General features: G+C 46.6%; 1 protein-coding gene across 1 annotated transcript in view; it reads left to right on the forward strand.

The window, feature by feature from the left end:
• The first annotated feature begins 9,977 nt into the window (after positions 1-9,977).
• LOC106574339 (NALCN channel auxiliary factor 1) overlaps positions 9,978-16,380 on the forward strand; it is a 67,997-nt gene continuing 61,594 nt past the window's right edge. Inside the window, exon 1 of the mRNA XM_014150201.3 lies at positions 9,978-11,379. Coding sequence (XP_014005676.1) covers positions 10,675-11,379 — 705 coding nt within the window. The 5' untranslated portion in view covers positions 9,978-10,674. The remainder of the gene's footprint in view (positions 11,380-16,380) is intronic.

Consider the following 16,380-nt stretch of genomic DNA (forward strand, 5'->3'; position numbering starts at 1 on the left):
CAGAGCGACTTACAAATTGGTGCATTCACCTTATAATATCCAGTGGAACAACCACTTTACAATAGTGCATCTAAATCTTTTAAGGGGGGGGGTTAGAAGGATTACTTTATCCTATCCCAGGTATTCCTTGAAGAGGTGGGGTTTCAGATGTCTCCGGAAGGTGGTGATTGACTCCGCTGTCCTGGCGTCGTGAGGGAGCTTGTTCCACCATTGGGGTGCCAGAGCAGCGAACAGTTTTGACTGGGCTGAGCGGGAACTGTGCTTCCTCAGAGGTAGGGAGGCGAGCAGGCCAGAGGTGGATGAACGGAGTGCCCTTGTTTGGGTGTAGGGCCTGATCAGAGCCTGAAGGTACGGAGGTGCCGTTCCCCTCACAGCTCCGTAGGCAAGCACCATGGTCTTGTAGCGGATGCGAGCTTCGACTGGAAGCCAGTGGAGAGAGCGGAGGAGCGGGGTGACGTGAGAGAACTTGGGAAGGTTGAACACCAGACGGGCTGCGGCGTTCTGGATGAGTTGTAGGGGTTTAATGGCACAGGCAGGGAGCCCAGCCAACAGCGAGTTGCAATAATCCAGACGGGAGATGACAAGTGCCTGGATTAGGACCTGCGCCGCTTCCTGTGTGAGGCAGGGTCGTACTCTGCGAATGTTGTAGAGCATGAACCTACAGGATCGGGTCACCGCCTTGATGTTGGTGGAGAACGACAGGGTGTTGTCCAGGGTCACGCCAAGGCTCTTAGCACTCTGGGAGGAGGACACAAGGGAGTTGTCAACCGTGATGGCGAGATCATGGAACGGGCAGTCCTTCCCCGGGAGGAAGAGCAGCTCCGTCTTGCCGAGGTTCAGCTTGAGGTGGTGATCCGTCATCCACACTGATATGTCTGCCAGACATGCAGAGATGCGATTCGCCACCTGGTTGTCAGAAGGGGGAAAGGAGAAGATTAATTGTGTGTCATCTGCATAGCAATGATATGAGAGACCATGTGAGGATATGACAGAGCCAAGTGACTTGGTGTATAGCGAGAATAGGAGTGGGCCAAGAACAGAGCCCTGGGGGACACCAGTGGTGAGAGCATGTGGTGCGGAGACAGATTCTCGCCACGCCACCTGGTAGGAGCGACCTGTCAGGTAGGACGCAATCCAAGCGTGGGCGGCGCCGGAGATGCCCAGCTCGGAGAGGGTGGAGAGGAGGATCTGATGGTTCACGGTATCAAAGGCAGCAGATAGGTCTAGAAGGATGAGAGCAGAGGAGAGAGAGTTAGCTTTAGCAGTGCGGAGAGCCTCCGTGACACAGAGAAGAGCAGTCTCAGTTGAATGCCCAGTCTTGAAACCTGACTGATTAGGATCAAGAAGGTCATTCTGAGAGAGATAGCAAGAGAGCTGGCCAAGGACGGCGCGTTCAAGAGTTTTGGAGAGAAAGGAAAGAAGGGATACTGGTCTGTAGTTGTTGACATCGGAGGGATCGAGTGTAGGTTTTTTCAGAAGGGGTGCAACTCTCGCTCTCTTGAAGACGGAAGGGACGTAGCCAGCGGTCAAGGATGAGTTGATGAGCGAGGTGAGGTAGGGGAGAAGGTCTCCGGAAATGGTCTGGAGAAGAGAGGAGGGGATAGGGTCAAGTGGGCAGGTTGTTGGGCGGCCGGCCGTCACAAGACGCGAGATTTCATCTGGAGAGAGAGGGGAGAAAGAGGTCAAAGCACAGGGTAGGGCAGTGTGAGCAGGACCAGCAGTGTCGTTTGACTTAGCAAACGAGGATCGGATGTCGTCAACCTTCTTTTCAAAATGGTTGACGAAGTCATCCGCAGAGAGGGAGGAGGGGGGGGGGGAGGGGGAGGAGGATTCAGGAGGGAGGAGAAGGTAGCAAAGAGCTTCCTAGGGTTAGAGGCAGATGCTTGGAGTTTAGAGTGGTAGAAAGTAGCTTTAGCTGCAGAGACAGAAGAGGAAAATGTAGAGAGGAGGGAGTGAAAGGATGCCAGGTCCGCAGGGAGGCGAGTTTTCCTCCATTTCCGCTCGGCTGCCCGGAGCCCTGTTCTGTGAGCTCGCAGTGAGTCGTCGAGCCACGGAGCAGGAGGGGAGGACCGAGCCGGCCTGGAGGATAGGGGACAGAGGAAATCAAAGGATGCAGAGAGGGAGGAGAGGAGGGTTGAGGAGGCAGAATCAGGAGATAGGTTGGAGAAGGTTTGAGCAGAGGGAAGAGATGATAGGATGGAAGAGGAGAGAGTAGCGGGAGAGAGAGAGCGAAGGTTGGGACGGCGCAATACCATCCGAGTAGGGGCAGAGTGAGAAGTGTTGGATGAGAGCGAGAGGGAAAAGGATACAAGGTAGTGGTCGGAGACTTGGAGGGGAGTTGCAATGAGATTAGTGGAAGAACAGCATCTAGTAAAGATGAGGTCAAGCGTATTGCCTGCCTTATGAGTAGGGGGGGAAGGTGAGAGGGTGAGGTCGAAAGAGGAGAGGAGTGGAAAGAAGGAGGCAGAGAGGAATGAGTCGAAGGTAGACGTGGGGAGGTTAAAGTCACCCAGAACTGTGAGAGGTGAGCCATCCTCAGGAAAGGAACTTATCAAGGCGTCAAGCTCATTGATGAACTCTCCAAGGGAACCTGGAGGGCGATAAATGATAAGGATGTTAAGCTTGAAAGGGCTGGTAACTGTGACAGCATGGAATTCAAATGAGGAGATAGACAGATGGGTCAGGGGAGAAAGAGAGAATGTCCACTTGGGAGAGATGAGGATTCCAGTGCCACCACCCCGCTGGCTCGATGCTCTAGGGGTATGCGAGAACACGTAGTCAGACGAGGAGAGAGCAGTAGGAGTAGCAGTGTTATCTGTGGTAATCCATGTTTCCGTCAGCGCCAGGAAGTCTAGGGACTGGAGGGTAGCATAGGCTGAGATGAACTCAGCCTTGTTGGCCGCAGACCGGCAGTTCCAGAGGCTGCCGGAGACCTGGAACTCCACGTGGGTCGTGCGCACTGGGACCACCAGGTTAGAGTGGCAGCGGCCACGCGGTGTGGAGCGTTTGTATGGCCTGTGCAGAGGAGAGAGAACAGGGATAGACAGACACATAGTAGACAAGCTACAGAAGAGGCTACGCTAATGCAAAGGAGATTGGAATGACAAGTGGACTACACGTCTCGAATGTTCAGGAAGTTAAGCTTACGTTGCAAAAATCTTATTGACTAAAATGATACAGTACTGCTGGCTGGTGGAGTAGGCTAGCTAGCAGTGGCTGCGTTGTTGACTTTGAACGTGTAGCTGGCTAGGTAACCTCAGTAGTTTCAGTACTACACCTTGTCATGATACAAAGCAACTTTGTAGCTAGCTAGCTAACATAACACTAATCAAGACGTTCCTTGTAGTGTATTTAGTTTCAACAATGCTGCTCGTCGGTAATAGTTGGCTGGGTTAGGAAAAATGGCGTCGCGGGGGACGGAAATAGCTGGCTAGCTAACCTCGATGGCTGGCTAGCTAACAATTATCAAGCTATGACAAAGACAACTAAGTAGCTAGCTAGGTAACACTGCACTAGTCAAATCGTTCCGTTGTAAAGTATTAGTATTTACATTTACATTTACATTTACATTTACATTTTTACATTTTAGTCATTTAGCAGACGCTCTTATCCAGAGCGACTTACAAATTGGTGCATTCACCTATAATATCCAGTGGAACAACCACTTTACAATAGTGCATCTAAATCTTTTAAGGGGGGGGTTAGAAGGATTACTTTATCCTATCCCAGGTATTCCTTGAAGAGGTGGGGTTTCAGGTGTCTCCGGAAGGTGGTGATTGACTCCGCTGTCCTGGCGTCGTGAGGGAGCTTGTTCCACCATTGGGGTGCCAGAGCAGCGAACAGTTTTGACTGGGCTGAGCGGGAACTGTGCTTCCTCAGAGGTAGGGAGGCGAGCAGGCCAGAGGTGGATGAACGGAGTGCCCTTGTTTGGGTGTAGGGCCTGATCAGAGCCTGAAGGTACGGAGGTGCCGTTCCCCTCACAGCTCCGTAGGCAAGCACCATGGTCTTGTAGCGGATGCGAGCTTCGACTGGAAGCCAGTGGAGAGAGCGGAGGAGCGGGGTGACGTGAGAGAACTTGGGAAGGTTGAACACCAGACGGGCTGCGGCGTTCTGGATGAGTTGTAGGGGTTTAATGGCACAGGCAGGGAGCCCAGCCAACAGCGAGTTGCAGTAATCCAGACGGGAGATGACAAGTGCCTGGATTAGGACCTGCGCCGCTTCCTGTGTGAGGCAGGGTCGTACTCTGCGAATGTTGTAGAGCATGAACCTACAGGATCGGGTCACCGCCTTGATGTTGGTGGAGAACGACAGGGTGTTGTCCAGGGTCACGCCAAGGCTCTTAGCACTCTGGGAGGAGGACACAAGGGAGTTGTCAACCGTGATGGCGAGATCATGGAACGGGCAGTCCTTCCCCGGGAGGAAGAGCAGCTCCGTCTTGCCGAGGTTCAGCTTGAGGTGGTGATCCGTCATCCACACTGATATGTCTGCCAGACATGCAGAGATGCGATTCGCCACCTGGTTGTCAGAAGGGGGAAAGGAGAAGATTAATTGTGTGTCATCTGCATAGCAATGATATGAGAGACCATGTGAGGATATGACAGAGCCAAGTGACTTGGTGTATAGCGAGAATAGGAGTGGGCCAAGAACAGAGCCCTGGGGGACACCAGTGGTGAGAGCACGTGGTGCGGAGACAGATTCTCGCCACGCCACCTGGTAGGAGCGACCTGTCAGGTAGGACGCAATCCAAGCGTGCGCGGTGCCGGAGATGCCCAGCTCGGAGAGGGTGGAGAGGAGGATCTGATGGTTCACGGTATCAAAGGCAGCAGATAGGTCTAGAAGGATGAGAGCAGAGGAGAGAGAGTTAGCTTTAGCAGTGCGGAGAGCCTCCGTGACACAGAGAAGAGCAGTCTCAGTTGAATGCCCAGTCTTGAAACCTGACTGATTAGGATCAAGAAGGTCATTCTGAGAGAGATAGCAAGAGAGCTGGCCAAGCACGGCGCGTTCAAGAGTTTTGGAGAGAAAGGAAAGAAGGGATACTGGCCTGTAGTTGTTGACATCGGAGGGATCGAGTGTAGGTTTTTTCAGAAGGGGTGCAACTCTCGCTCTCTTGAAGACGGAAGGGACGTAGCCAGCGGTCAAGGATGAGTTGATGAGCGAGGTGAGGTAGGGGAGAAGGTCTCCGGAAATGGTCTGGAGAAGAGAGGAGGGGATAGGGTCAAGTGGGCAGGTTGTTGGGCGGCCGGCCGTCACAAGACGCGAGAGTTCATCTGGAGAGAGAGGGGAGAAAGAGGTCAAAGCACAGGGTAGGGCAGTGTGAGCAGGACCAGCAGTGTCGTTTGACTTAGCAAACGAGGATCGGATGTCGTCAACCTTCTTTTCAAAATGGTTGACGAAGTCATCCGCAGAGAGGGAGGAGGGGGGGGGGGAGGGGGAGGAGGATTCAGGAGGGAGGAGAAGGTAGCAAAGAGCTTCCTAGGGTTAGAGGCAGATGCTTGGAGTTTAGAGTGGTAGAAAGTGGCTTTAGCAGCAGAGACAGAAGAGGAAAATGTAGAGAGGAGGGAGTGAAAGGATGCCAGGTCCGCAGGGAGGCGAGTTTTCCTCCATTTCCGCTCGGCTGCCCGGAGCCCTGTTCTGTGAGCTCGCAGTGAGTCGTCGAGCCACGGAGCAGGAGGGGAGGACCGAGCCGGCCTGGAGGATAGGGGACAGAGGAAATCAAAGGATGCAGAGAGGGAGGAGAGGAGGGTTGAGGAGGCAGAATCAGGAGATAGGTTGGAGAAGGTTTGAGCAGAGGGAAGAGATGATAGGATGGAAGAGGAGAGAGTAGCGGGAGAGAGAGAGCGAAGGTTGGGACGGCGCAATACCATCCGAGTAGGGGGAGAGTGAGAAGTGTTGGATGAGAGCGAGAGGGAAAAGGATACAAGGTAGTGGTCGGAGACTTGGAGGGGAGTTGCAATGAGATTAGTGGAAGAACAGCATCTAGTAAAGATGAGGTCAAGCGTATTGCCTGCCTTATGAGTAGGGGGGGAAGGTGAGAGGGTGAGGTCGAAAGAGGAGAGGAGTGGAAAGAAGGAGGCAGAGAGGAATGAGTCGAAGGTAGACGTGGGGAGGTTAAAGTCACCCAGAACTGTGAGAGGTGAGCCATCCTCAGGAATGGAACTTATCAAGGCGTCAAGCTCATTGATGAACTCTCCAAGGGAACCTGGAGGGCGATAAATGATAAGGATGTTAAGCTTGAAAGGGCTGGTAACTGTGACAGCATGGAATTCAAATGAGGAGATAGACAGATGGGTCAGGGGAGAAAGAGAGAATGTCCACTTGGGAGAGATGAGGATTCCAGTGCCACCACCCCGCTGGCTCGATGCTCTAGGGGTATGCGAGAACACGTAGTCAGACGAGGAGAGAGCAGTAGGAGTAGCAGTGTTATCTGTGGTGATCCATGTTTCCGTCAGCGCCAGGAAGTCTAGGGACTGGAGGGTAGCATAGGCTGAGATGAACTCAGCCTTGTTGGCCGCAGACCGGCAGTTCCAGAGGCTGCCGGAGACCTGGAACTCCACGTGGGTCGTGCGCGCTGGGACCACCAGGTTAGAGCGGCAGCGGCCACGCGGTGTGGAGCGTTTGTATGGCCTGTGCAGAGGAGAGAGAACAGGGATAGGCAGACACATAGTAGACAAGCTACAGAAGAGGCTACGCTAATGCAAATGAGATTGGAGTGACAAGTGGACTACACGTCTCGAATGTTCAGGAAGTTAAGCTTACGTTGCAAAAATGTTATTGACTAAAATGATACAGTACTGCTGGCTGGTGGAGTAGGCTAGCTAGCAGTGGCTGCGTTGTTGACTTTGAACGTGTAGCTGGCTAGGTAACCTCGGTAGTTTCAGTACTACACCTTGTCATGATACAAAGCAACTTTGTAGCTAGCTAGCTAACATAACACTAATCAAGACGTTCCTTGTAGTGTATTTAGTTTCAACAATGCTGCTCGTCGGTAATAGTTGGCTAGGTTAGGAAAAATGGCGTCGCGGGGGACGGAAATAGCTGGCTAGCTAACCTCGATGGCTGGCTAGCTAACAATTATCAATTAACAATTATCAAGCTATGACAAAGACAACTAGGTAGCTCGCTAGGTAACACTGCACTAGTCGAATCGTTCCGTTGTGAAGTATTAGTAACTACAGCGCTGCTAGTCGGTAACGGATGGCTATCTGGCAGTGGGTTAATGATGACTAGGTGTGTTGAGTAAGTCTGGCGCCGCGTCGCGGCTGGCTCACCTCGATAATACTCAAACTCAAACTACACAATTATCTTAGATACAGAGACAGCAAAGACAACTATGTAGCTGGCTAACTAACACTAACACCACACTAATCAAGTCGTTACGATGTAATAGTTTCTGCAGTGCTGCTAGTCGGTAGAAGTTGGCTAGCTAGCAGTGATGACTAGCTAGCTAGCAGCTAGCAGTGTTGACTACGTTAGGAGGACGAAGATAGCTAGCCTCGATAATTACTCAGTTACTCTAAACTACACAATTATCTTTGATACAAAGACGGCTATGTAGCTAGCTAAGAAGAATTGCTCAGATCAAACAAATCAAGCCGTTGTAATGTAGTGAAGTGTAATATTACCTGTGGAGCGAAGCGTGGTGCGGCTGCTCGCTCCAAACCGCTGTTATCATCTGACTCGGGAGAGGCAAAGGTCAAGAGCCATGCGTTGTCTGAAACATGACCCAACCAAGCCGCACTGCTTCTTGACACAATTCCTACTTAACCCGGAAGCCAGCCACACCAATGTGTCAGAGGAAACACCGTACACCTGGTGACCGTGTCAGCGTGCATGCACCCGGCAGCCACAGGAGTCGCTAGAGCACAATGGTACAAGGACATTCCTGCCTGCCAAACCCTCTCCTAATCCAGACGACGCTAGGCCAATTGTGCGCCGCCCCATGGGTCTCCCGGTCCCGGCCAGCTGCGACAGAGCCTGGACTCGAACCAGGATCTCTAGTGGCACAACTGCAATGCAGACCACTGCGCCAGGAGGGAGGCCTCAGATATTATAGTTTCTGATGTGCCGTTGGTAGGATATTCGTGATCGTAGCTTGTCTATTTTGTTATCCAATGTTTGTACGTTAGCTAATAGGACTGATGCTAGATGCACATTTCCCACTCGCCATCCCATTACCCATTACCTATGTCCCCAATATCTCCATCTCTTTCTAATGTGAATGACGGGGATGAGGGCATTGCCAGGTGTCTGAAGTAAATCCTTTGCGTCCGACTCGTTAAAGAAAAAAATCTTTGTCCAGTACGAGGTGAGTAATCGCTGTCCTGATATCCAGAAGCTCGTGTGCATACTCTATTATCAATAATTGTTTCCTGGAATGCATCTATGTTTGCATAACCAATTTTCTGTAAATCCTGAAAATCTTCAATCCGTCCCTCCTGTTAACCCGCCATGTCAAGTGTGTTTGCGTGTCATTGTCTTTGCATGCATACTGTATGTGTGTACGCATGTGGTCATTGGATTTGTGTATATACAGTATGTGCGTATACATTAGTGTTTGATTGTGTTTCTGTGGTGTATTTGGGTTTTTGAGTGTTTATATTACTTTCAGCTGCATATATGTCTTTGTGTGTGTGTGTGTGTGTGTGAGAGAGAGAGAGAGAGAGAGAGAGAGAAAGAAAGAGAGATTTATAAAGAAGGAAATTCATTAAGACAGGCAGACAGAAATAAATAAAAAAGAATTTGCTCTATTGCCTCTACAGCAAACCTCTGATCAACTTATATGTCTGCATCATCTACACAACACTCTACTGTATATAGCACAGCTCTCAGACCAGCTAGCTCTCAGACAACTGGGCCCATATTCTTAAAGCATCTCTTAGTAAGAGTGCTGATGTAGCTTCAGTGTTAACTTTTGATCATAATGAAAAAGATCACATGGACAACGGGGACCTGATCCTAGATCAGCACTCCCACTCTGAGAAGCTTTATAAATATGACCCCTGACCTCAGTTCAGTTTCTCATCTGTGGCCAATTGCCTATAGATTGCAGTCATCAATGGGAAGGACACAAAGTGATGCAGAATAATTCCAAATGCATGATGGGTTGTTTCTTTCCACTGACCTTCTCTCAGGCTTTACTTTGGGTCAACTGGGTATTTACAAAGGATCTGTGAAGGAGTAGTAAAGACATTTGTATGGAGAATAGAGAAGGAACTAACAAGTATTCTACAGGAGAGAAGGAAGCGAAACTGAAATTAGTTCAAGGAGATTTGTTGCCAGGAAACTTTACCAAAGCTCATCTAGCTATTCACCAGTTTTATGCAATCTATACCACTCTGGATCGTCAGTTATTTAACTATTTAAATGAGAAAGACATGTTTTTGTTTTGTTTTTAAATGGTGTGTTTCAAATGTATCTTTGCTTTTATTGCAGTGTATAGGCTATACTACTTGTTTTGTCTTTGAAGGACTGTTGCAAGATAAGCCTGTGGGATAAAAGAGAAACAAACAAAAAACAAGGTCCACAGCCAAACAAACCACACAATACATGATCAGTGGCCTTGGATACAATCCTGAACCCATGTCACCCTGAATGATTGATTGTGCCATGATTAAATGTTATATTGTTGTTATATAAATGTTATAATGATTGTATAATGACATGCACCTGATGAACATGTCAGACAAAGCAAATGAAAGGAGTGTTTGTATTTTTCTTTCTTTTGACCTTGATGGAAGTATTCACATGGCCATAATTCAGTAATAATTCTAAAATAATGCATGCATGCTATACATACAGAACACACATCAACCCCTATGGGTCAGATCAGACTAAGTGTATTTTTTTTGTATTCAACTCCACTAGTGGGAGAAGAACCCTTACAGAAATGAAATCATTCCCGGGTTTCAGGATCATGGACAGCTATCACCCGAACGCTATGGCTGCGTTTTGTGACTGATGCTAAATATTTCATATTCAATTTTGTCATCCGTTAGGCTACTTGTTGAGCAGACTCTCCTGTCTCTCGAGTCCACACTATTTGCTATACTATGTTTTAGCTTTCAGAGTAGCTGGATGGCAACTGATGCTGCACCTTCTGAAAACAGACCCTCCAGGTGCGTCAGAATGGAACGGTCGCAGCTCTAAAGATGTCGCGCACGATACAAAAAAAGTGTTCCAAGAAGAACATGATGGCGGCAACTAACCCAGGACCAAGATGACAGTGGACATCAAAATACAACTTCTCAGGCATTTTACCGCCTAGCAGACACGGAAGCGAAAATCACTGGGCTGACATAGAACCCAGCCCTCATCCGAGAGCCACGACCGGCGGATTCAAGTCGAACGTAAATGCAGGTTGCCGTAAAACGGGTCTACGCAAAGGACCAGTGCTGAGCGCAGGCTAGAGGAGAGGAGCGAGACATGTTGCTACAGAAAACTAGCATCTTCATCGGAGAGCCATGGAGAACGCGGCCCCATCAAATCAAGGCTTCATCTCCTCCAACACATTAATTGAATATGAATTACAGATAATCGCGGTGGTAAACCAGCAGCACTACCTACGACCCAACATTTAAGAGGTGAAAAACGCAAATTAGACCCCAAGTCAATGAATGTTGCGGCAGAGAAACCCCCACGGTGGAGTCGGCCGGTGAAGAAGCACGTTCCCAAAATATGACCTGGGGTGCTTGGACGTGTCTGCAGCAAGAAGACGGCTTCAAAATCTGGCTAGAACCCCGCGAGAACGAAAAGCCATTCACCGACTCAGAGAGGGCCCAGAGATGGCGACTGTCCTTGGCTTCGCTCTTGTTTCTAACCATTCTGCTCTCTGATCACTTATGGTTCTGCGCCGAGGCGAAATTGACAAGGACCCGTGATAAGTTTGCATTGACGGACATGGGAGTTTACCCGTCTACAAACCCCATACCATCATCCAGCCTCCATTTAGCACACAGTAGCCTCAGAGAAAAAGAATATGCTATTTTTATAGGGAATTCTACCAAACCTTTGTGGCGACTTGAAACTTGCCACCACGATAGTTTATCTAAAAACGGCTTTACTTTTGATGACGCCGATCATTTGTGCAAGGACCTTTTGGAAAAAGAACGGACCCGGACAGTAAATATAAGTGATTTGTACCTTTCCTTTTGTAATTCTTATTCTCTTTTGGATTTGTTTTACGGGTCTAAAAGTCCGGACAATTTGAACTGCAGTCTTGACGTGCTTATTGGTGGCGATGTGGCGAGGTGCAGCCTGTGCGTCCAGGCGTACCAGCGCTACGACCAACACGCCCTGGAGAAATATGAGGAATTTGAGGTTATGACTCAGAAATATGAAACGGATGCATATTCAGTGAGAACATGCATGGATGAATGCAAGGTAGGCTGACGGGGATCGTGCCCCAATCTGTTGATTTTGGCTAAATAGATGCAATTTGGTCCCATACAGTCGTCAATCGTCATGGTAACGGATGGCAGATTCAAGGAGATCCTCTGCTCTCTTATCAGAAGGTTCAAGCAGGATGAGAAGCATATGGCCTTGTACTCTAAGGTCTTGCATGTGTGTGTCTTTGGTTGCTTTCCCCCCAATTGAGGAGTTTTAAATCGGTTGTGGAATGGAGAAAGGGCCAGGCCTTGACGTGTCATAACTTTCCTTCCACAGGCTTCACAATATCACCAGAAGTAGGCTATTATTTCCAAGCAAATATCAGCCAGCTTTACATGTTAATTCTTTCTGTAAATTATGATATTTTCTTTTAGTGCTAGGCTAGTATATGGCAAAGACTACAGTAGCTGCTACTATTTTCCTATTCATGCATCATCCCGCACCGGTGATGGTCTTTTTTCAGTAGTCTGATGCGCATGCTGTGTAGTGGCCACTCGGTGCCAGGTGTTCCGCCATGGCCACTCCACTCCACATTGAGTACATTTCAATAACGTTATTAGGGAACCGGAGGCTTCCATGCCTAATCCGCTGGAATGGCCTTCCCCACGTCGCATTTGGCACTGTTTGCTCGTTATTCGCCTGCTGTAGCCTAGGGCAGTATTTTTTCAGTCGTAAACTCGACAATGACGTTGACACAGAATTACGACAGCTGCTCTCTTTTTATCACATCATTTTTACCTCAAATATGACCATGTGGCCTGGAGGAAGCTCCGACCCTGTAGTTTTGTTTTACACTTCACCGACAGGTTTATCATGAGCCATTATAAAAGAGGCCTATGTTTCAGTGTGCCCTTGCCATCTCTATTCGGTAATCATATGCAACATTCACGAGTAGCCTGCTTGGAAAATATCGTTTATTCTGCATTCAGGGTTTTTGGTGTGAGATTTTCTGTGCTTTTATAGGTTCAGTAAATCATTTTTTAATATTTTCTATTTGATTCTTTAAAATCCGCCACTATGGACGCGGATGAGAGCTGTCCATGGTTCTGAAATCAATCTATAGAAAGCCGACGCTCCAAGCGAATGGCAGCCATGCGGTCAGTATTCATAAACCAGTCAGTGAAAACAAACAGACAAACAAACACGGTGTGGGGTCGAGTTGCTCCTAGACACTGATCTTCGGTCAATTTTGCATTTCTCCCACTAATGGTTAAGGCTAGGATTGGGGGTGGGGGGAATTGGGCACCACCTGAAGTGCTCCATGAACACAGGTGTTTGTAAACCCGACACATAAGTCATGATAATAGTGTGTGTGTGTGTGTGTGTGTGTGTGTGGTGCTGAAAGACAGCTCCCAGCCTCCCACCAATAGGCCAGGAATCACTGTGATGAGGATGCAGTAATAGCCACACTATTTTTGGATGATTTTGGCAGGATACTTTTGGCATGCTGCTTTCATCCATGTGGAGCTTATTGTGGTTCGATAATGATGAGATAACAAAACAAAAACATTGGCCTACATGCTCATATTTGTTTGATAATTATCAAGGGATATCTCCATCACAACTAAAGATTCGTTTTCTGTCTTATCAGTATTTTCAGTTGATTTGTACATTTTTTCTTTTGACTTTCATCTTCTTTTTCTGTCTATCTCATGCTGTCTCATCCTCTCCTCCAGTACTCCCTCCATCCCTGGTTTTGACAGGCAGATGATGGATGTTGAGGGCATCACTGTAAACCCCAAAGCATGTTTTACTCAAATACATCTAGTAAGTTGTACTCAAAGTCAATGAAAAGTTATTATTACTTAAAATGTTAATGTGGCACTGACTCGAAACTAAATGAGAAGTCACAGCAACATTTTTTTTAAAGACACAATGATAACAAATTAACATTTTTTCCAGCATGTTGTGTTTTGGCATGTGTTTTGGCATGTACATTGAGTGATTGATTGATTCAATGTTATGCTACACAGCCATTGTGAATGCAGGTTGCGGGTGAATACAAATCTCAACTGTTGGATAGCCTAATGCAGGCTAGATTCCAATAGGAATTATCACTTTGCAAGCCAGCATAATGCCATTTACAATTAGTGTTTCAATATTCAATATTTCAATATTCTAGTAAATTTCCCAGGTTTTCCAGAAATCCTGGTTGGAAGATTACTGGAAAAATGGCAAAATGGCTTAAGGACAACAAAGTCAAGGTATTGGAGTGGCCATCACAAAGCCCTGACCTCAATCCTATAGAACATTTGTGGGTAGAACTAAAAAAGCGTGTGCGAGCAAAGAAGCCTACAAACCTGACTCAGTTTCACCAGCTCTGTCAGGAGGAATGGGTCAAAATGAACCCAACTTATTGTGGGAAGCTTGTCAAAGGCTACCCGAAATGTTTGACCCAAGTTAAACAATTTAAAGGCGATGCTACCAAATTCTAATTTAGTGTATGTAAACTTCTGACCCACTGGGAATGTGATGAAAGAAATAAAAGCTGAAATAAATAATTCTCTCTACTATTATTCTGACATTTCACATTCTTAAAATAAAGTGGTGATCCTAACTGACCTAATACAGTGAATCTTTACTAGGATTAAATGTCAGGAATTGTGAAAAACTGAGTTTAAATGTATTTGGCTAAGGTGTATGTAAACTTCGGACTTTAACTGTCTTTATATATATATATATATATATATATATATATATATATATATAAAAAATCCCAAAATGGTGCAAGCTTGAGCATGTCCATTAGGCCTGTGTTTTTTTTTTTTTTTTATCAGCATGATTTTGATGGAGCAATTCAAGCCCCACATTTATTCCATAGGCTTGGACCCGCACTATGCAGCTGTTGCAAGAGCACATGTTTCACTGGCTGTCCACTGGTTTCAAAAACAATGAATGATAGGCAGGTTCAACTTCTTGAATTCTACCATTATTAGGTTCAAATACACATTTCGTTTTGTGAACATCAATTCACAACAACCACAAACCGTGAGGCACAAATAGCTAAATGAGAGAGCAGCAGTGATTCACATCAATGCGCTATGTAGATATCAATAATAAGTGATATCCGTATGGCCGTAGACAACACTCTGCTGTCATCCTTACCTCCAAGCGTTTATTCAAGTTGGATAATCTTTGAATGCCGACAGCAGTCGCACCATTGGAAGACATAGCTTTGACTGTAGCCTACAAAAGCCTATTCCTGCTCTTTTCTCGCGATCCATCAAACACATTTGGTTTGTCATCATAGCGGTCTCTGACTTGTGGTCAGACTCGCTCAGGTGGAACAAACTTGCGCCCTTTTTCAATGCTGATTTGAATGTAATTGAGAAAACAGAGAAGTGTCAAATATTTTTTTTCTTCGAAAACATCCTTTCTGAATTTAAAAGTAATCCTCAAAGTAATCATCTAGTTTTTCAAAAGTATCTGTAATCTGATTACAATATTTTTGCTGGTAACATTAACCCAGCAAAGGAATGTGTGTGTGTGTGTGTGTGTGTGTGTGTGTGTGTGTGTGTGTGTGTGTGTGTGTGTGTGTGTGTGTGTGTTGATCGAGCGGGACAGAACTGGTGCTGAGAGGTGAAGGGTGACGTGAAACTTTCTGTGTGAAAAAAACCTTCTCATTCAGTCAAACACACACACACACAAATGCTCGCACACACACGCTTGCTCGCTCACTCACTCATGGGTAGGTTGTTTAGCAACTAAAGCGATGTGTGCTCAACCGTGGAGCAAAACAGGCAGGGTTGGTTTAGAATCAAAGGATTGTTGACAACATGTAAACTATATTTCTCCCCCAAATATTTATTGAAAGCATAAATACATTTGCACAATAAGCAGTTGGTGTCTCTCAAATACATCATTACAATTGTTGGTTAGCTAGCTAGCTTAAGTTTAATCACTATCGGGAAATTCTGGTCTTTAGTACCACTTTGTAGGAGTTTTTTTTTCTACTGCAAAGAAACTGTGGCGGAGGGTTTATGAGTGGAATTTCTGTGTGTCAAATGTCTGTTTTTGTGTGTGTCTATGTACTGTTTGTTTATTAATAACACTTTCACACTTACCATCTCAATTTGAAAGTCTATGCTGATGCCGTGGTTTATTGTCTACAATAAATATTTCATAATGACCTTGTTAGTGTCAGGATTACAGTAGCATACTAAGATCAAAACCTATGCTGTGTTTTAGCATCTACACCAATTCTACTGTTGTGTTTTTTTCAGACCAGGTGTGATCTCAGGTCTATGGCCCTGTACACACTCAAGTTTTACAACTGATCTACAACTCATTTGACACAAAGGTTGTGATACAACAGATATTTCCGTGATACAATGGAGAGTTTGTCTGCACAAAAATATTTACAGAACTATTGGAACTTCACAATGCTTGTGTAACTAGTTTTGTGCAGAGAAGATCTTCGTTGTATCACAACCATTTGGTCAAATGTGTTGTACATCAGTTGTACAACTTGAGTGTGAACGGGGTTCTGCGTGGTTACAGGGTTCAATCTGCGTGGTTACAGGGTTAAAACAGAAACAACTCAAAGGGTTAAGTTTAGGTATTAATTCCGAGTGGTTAAGGTTATGGCTATGGTTTGGGGAAAGCATAAAATTAAATAAAAAATACATAGTATCATAGTATCATCAAGTGCTCTCCCTGCTTGCTAGACAATTGTGAACTGGTTTATGCAGCATCGTCTGGCTCTGTGAGTTTGAGCCCAGTGCTATGCCATAATGTCTTTGTTTTTATGGTGAGCGCCAAGGACGGCATAAATCGAAGTCCTCAGAACCTTTTCAAATATCGAAAATTGATGTGTGTTTCTAGTGACCAGCCTGTAATAGGAGCCATATAGCTACAGTTCGGTTCCCAGGGCTGAGGGCTGGCTTCTGAATCGACTGGCCACTGATTGAGTCAGCATGTCAGCACCGCCACCGTAACACCCCCCCCTCGCTGCCGTGGGAGTTTGACCTTGTAACCTAGGAAATATTTATTTTA

Source organism: Salmo salar, chromosome 16 (genome assembly GCF_965601325.2).
Source record: "Salmo salar chromosome 16, fSalSal1, whole genome shotgun sequence".
NCBI classification, from domain to species: Eukaryota; Metazoa; Chordata; class Actinopteri; order Salmoniformes; family Salmonidae; genus Salmo; species Salmo salar.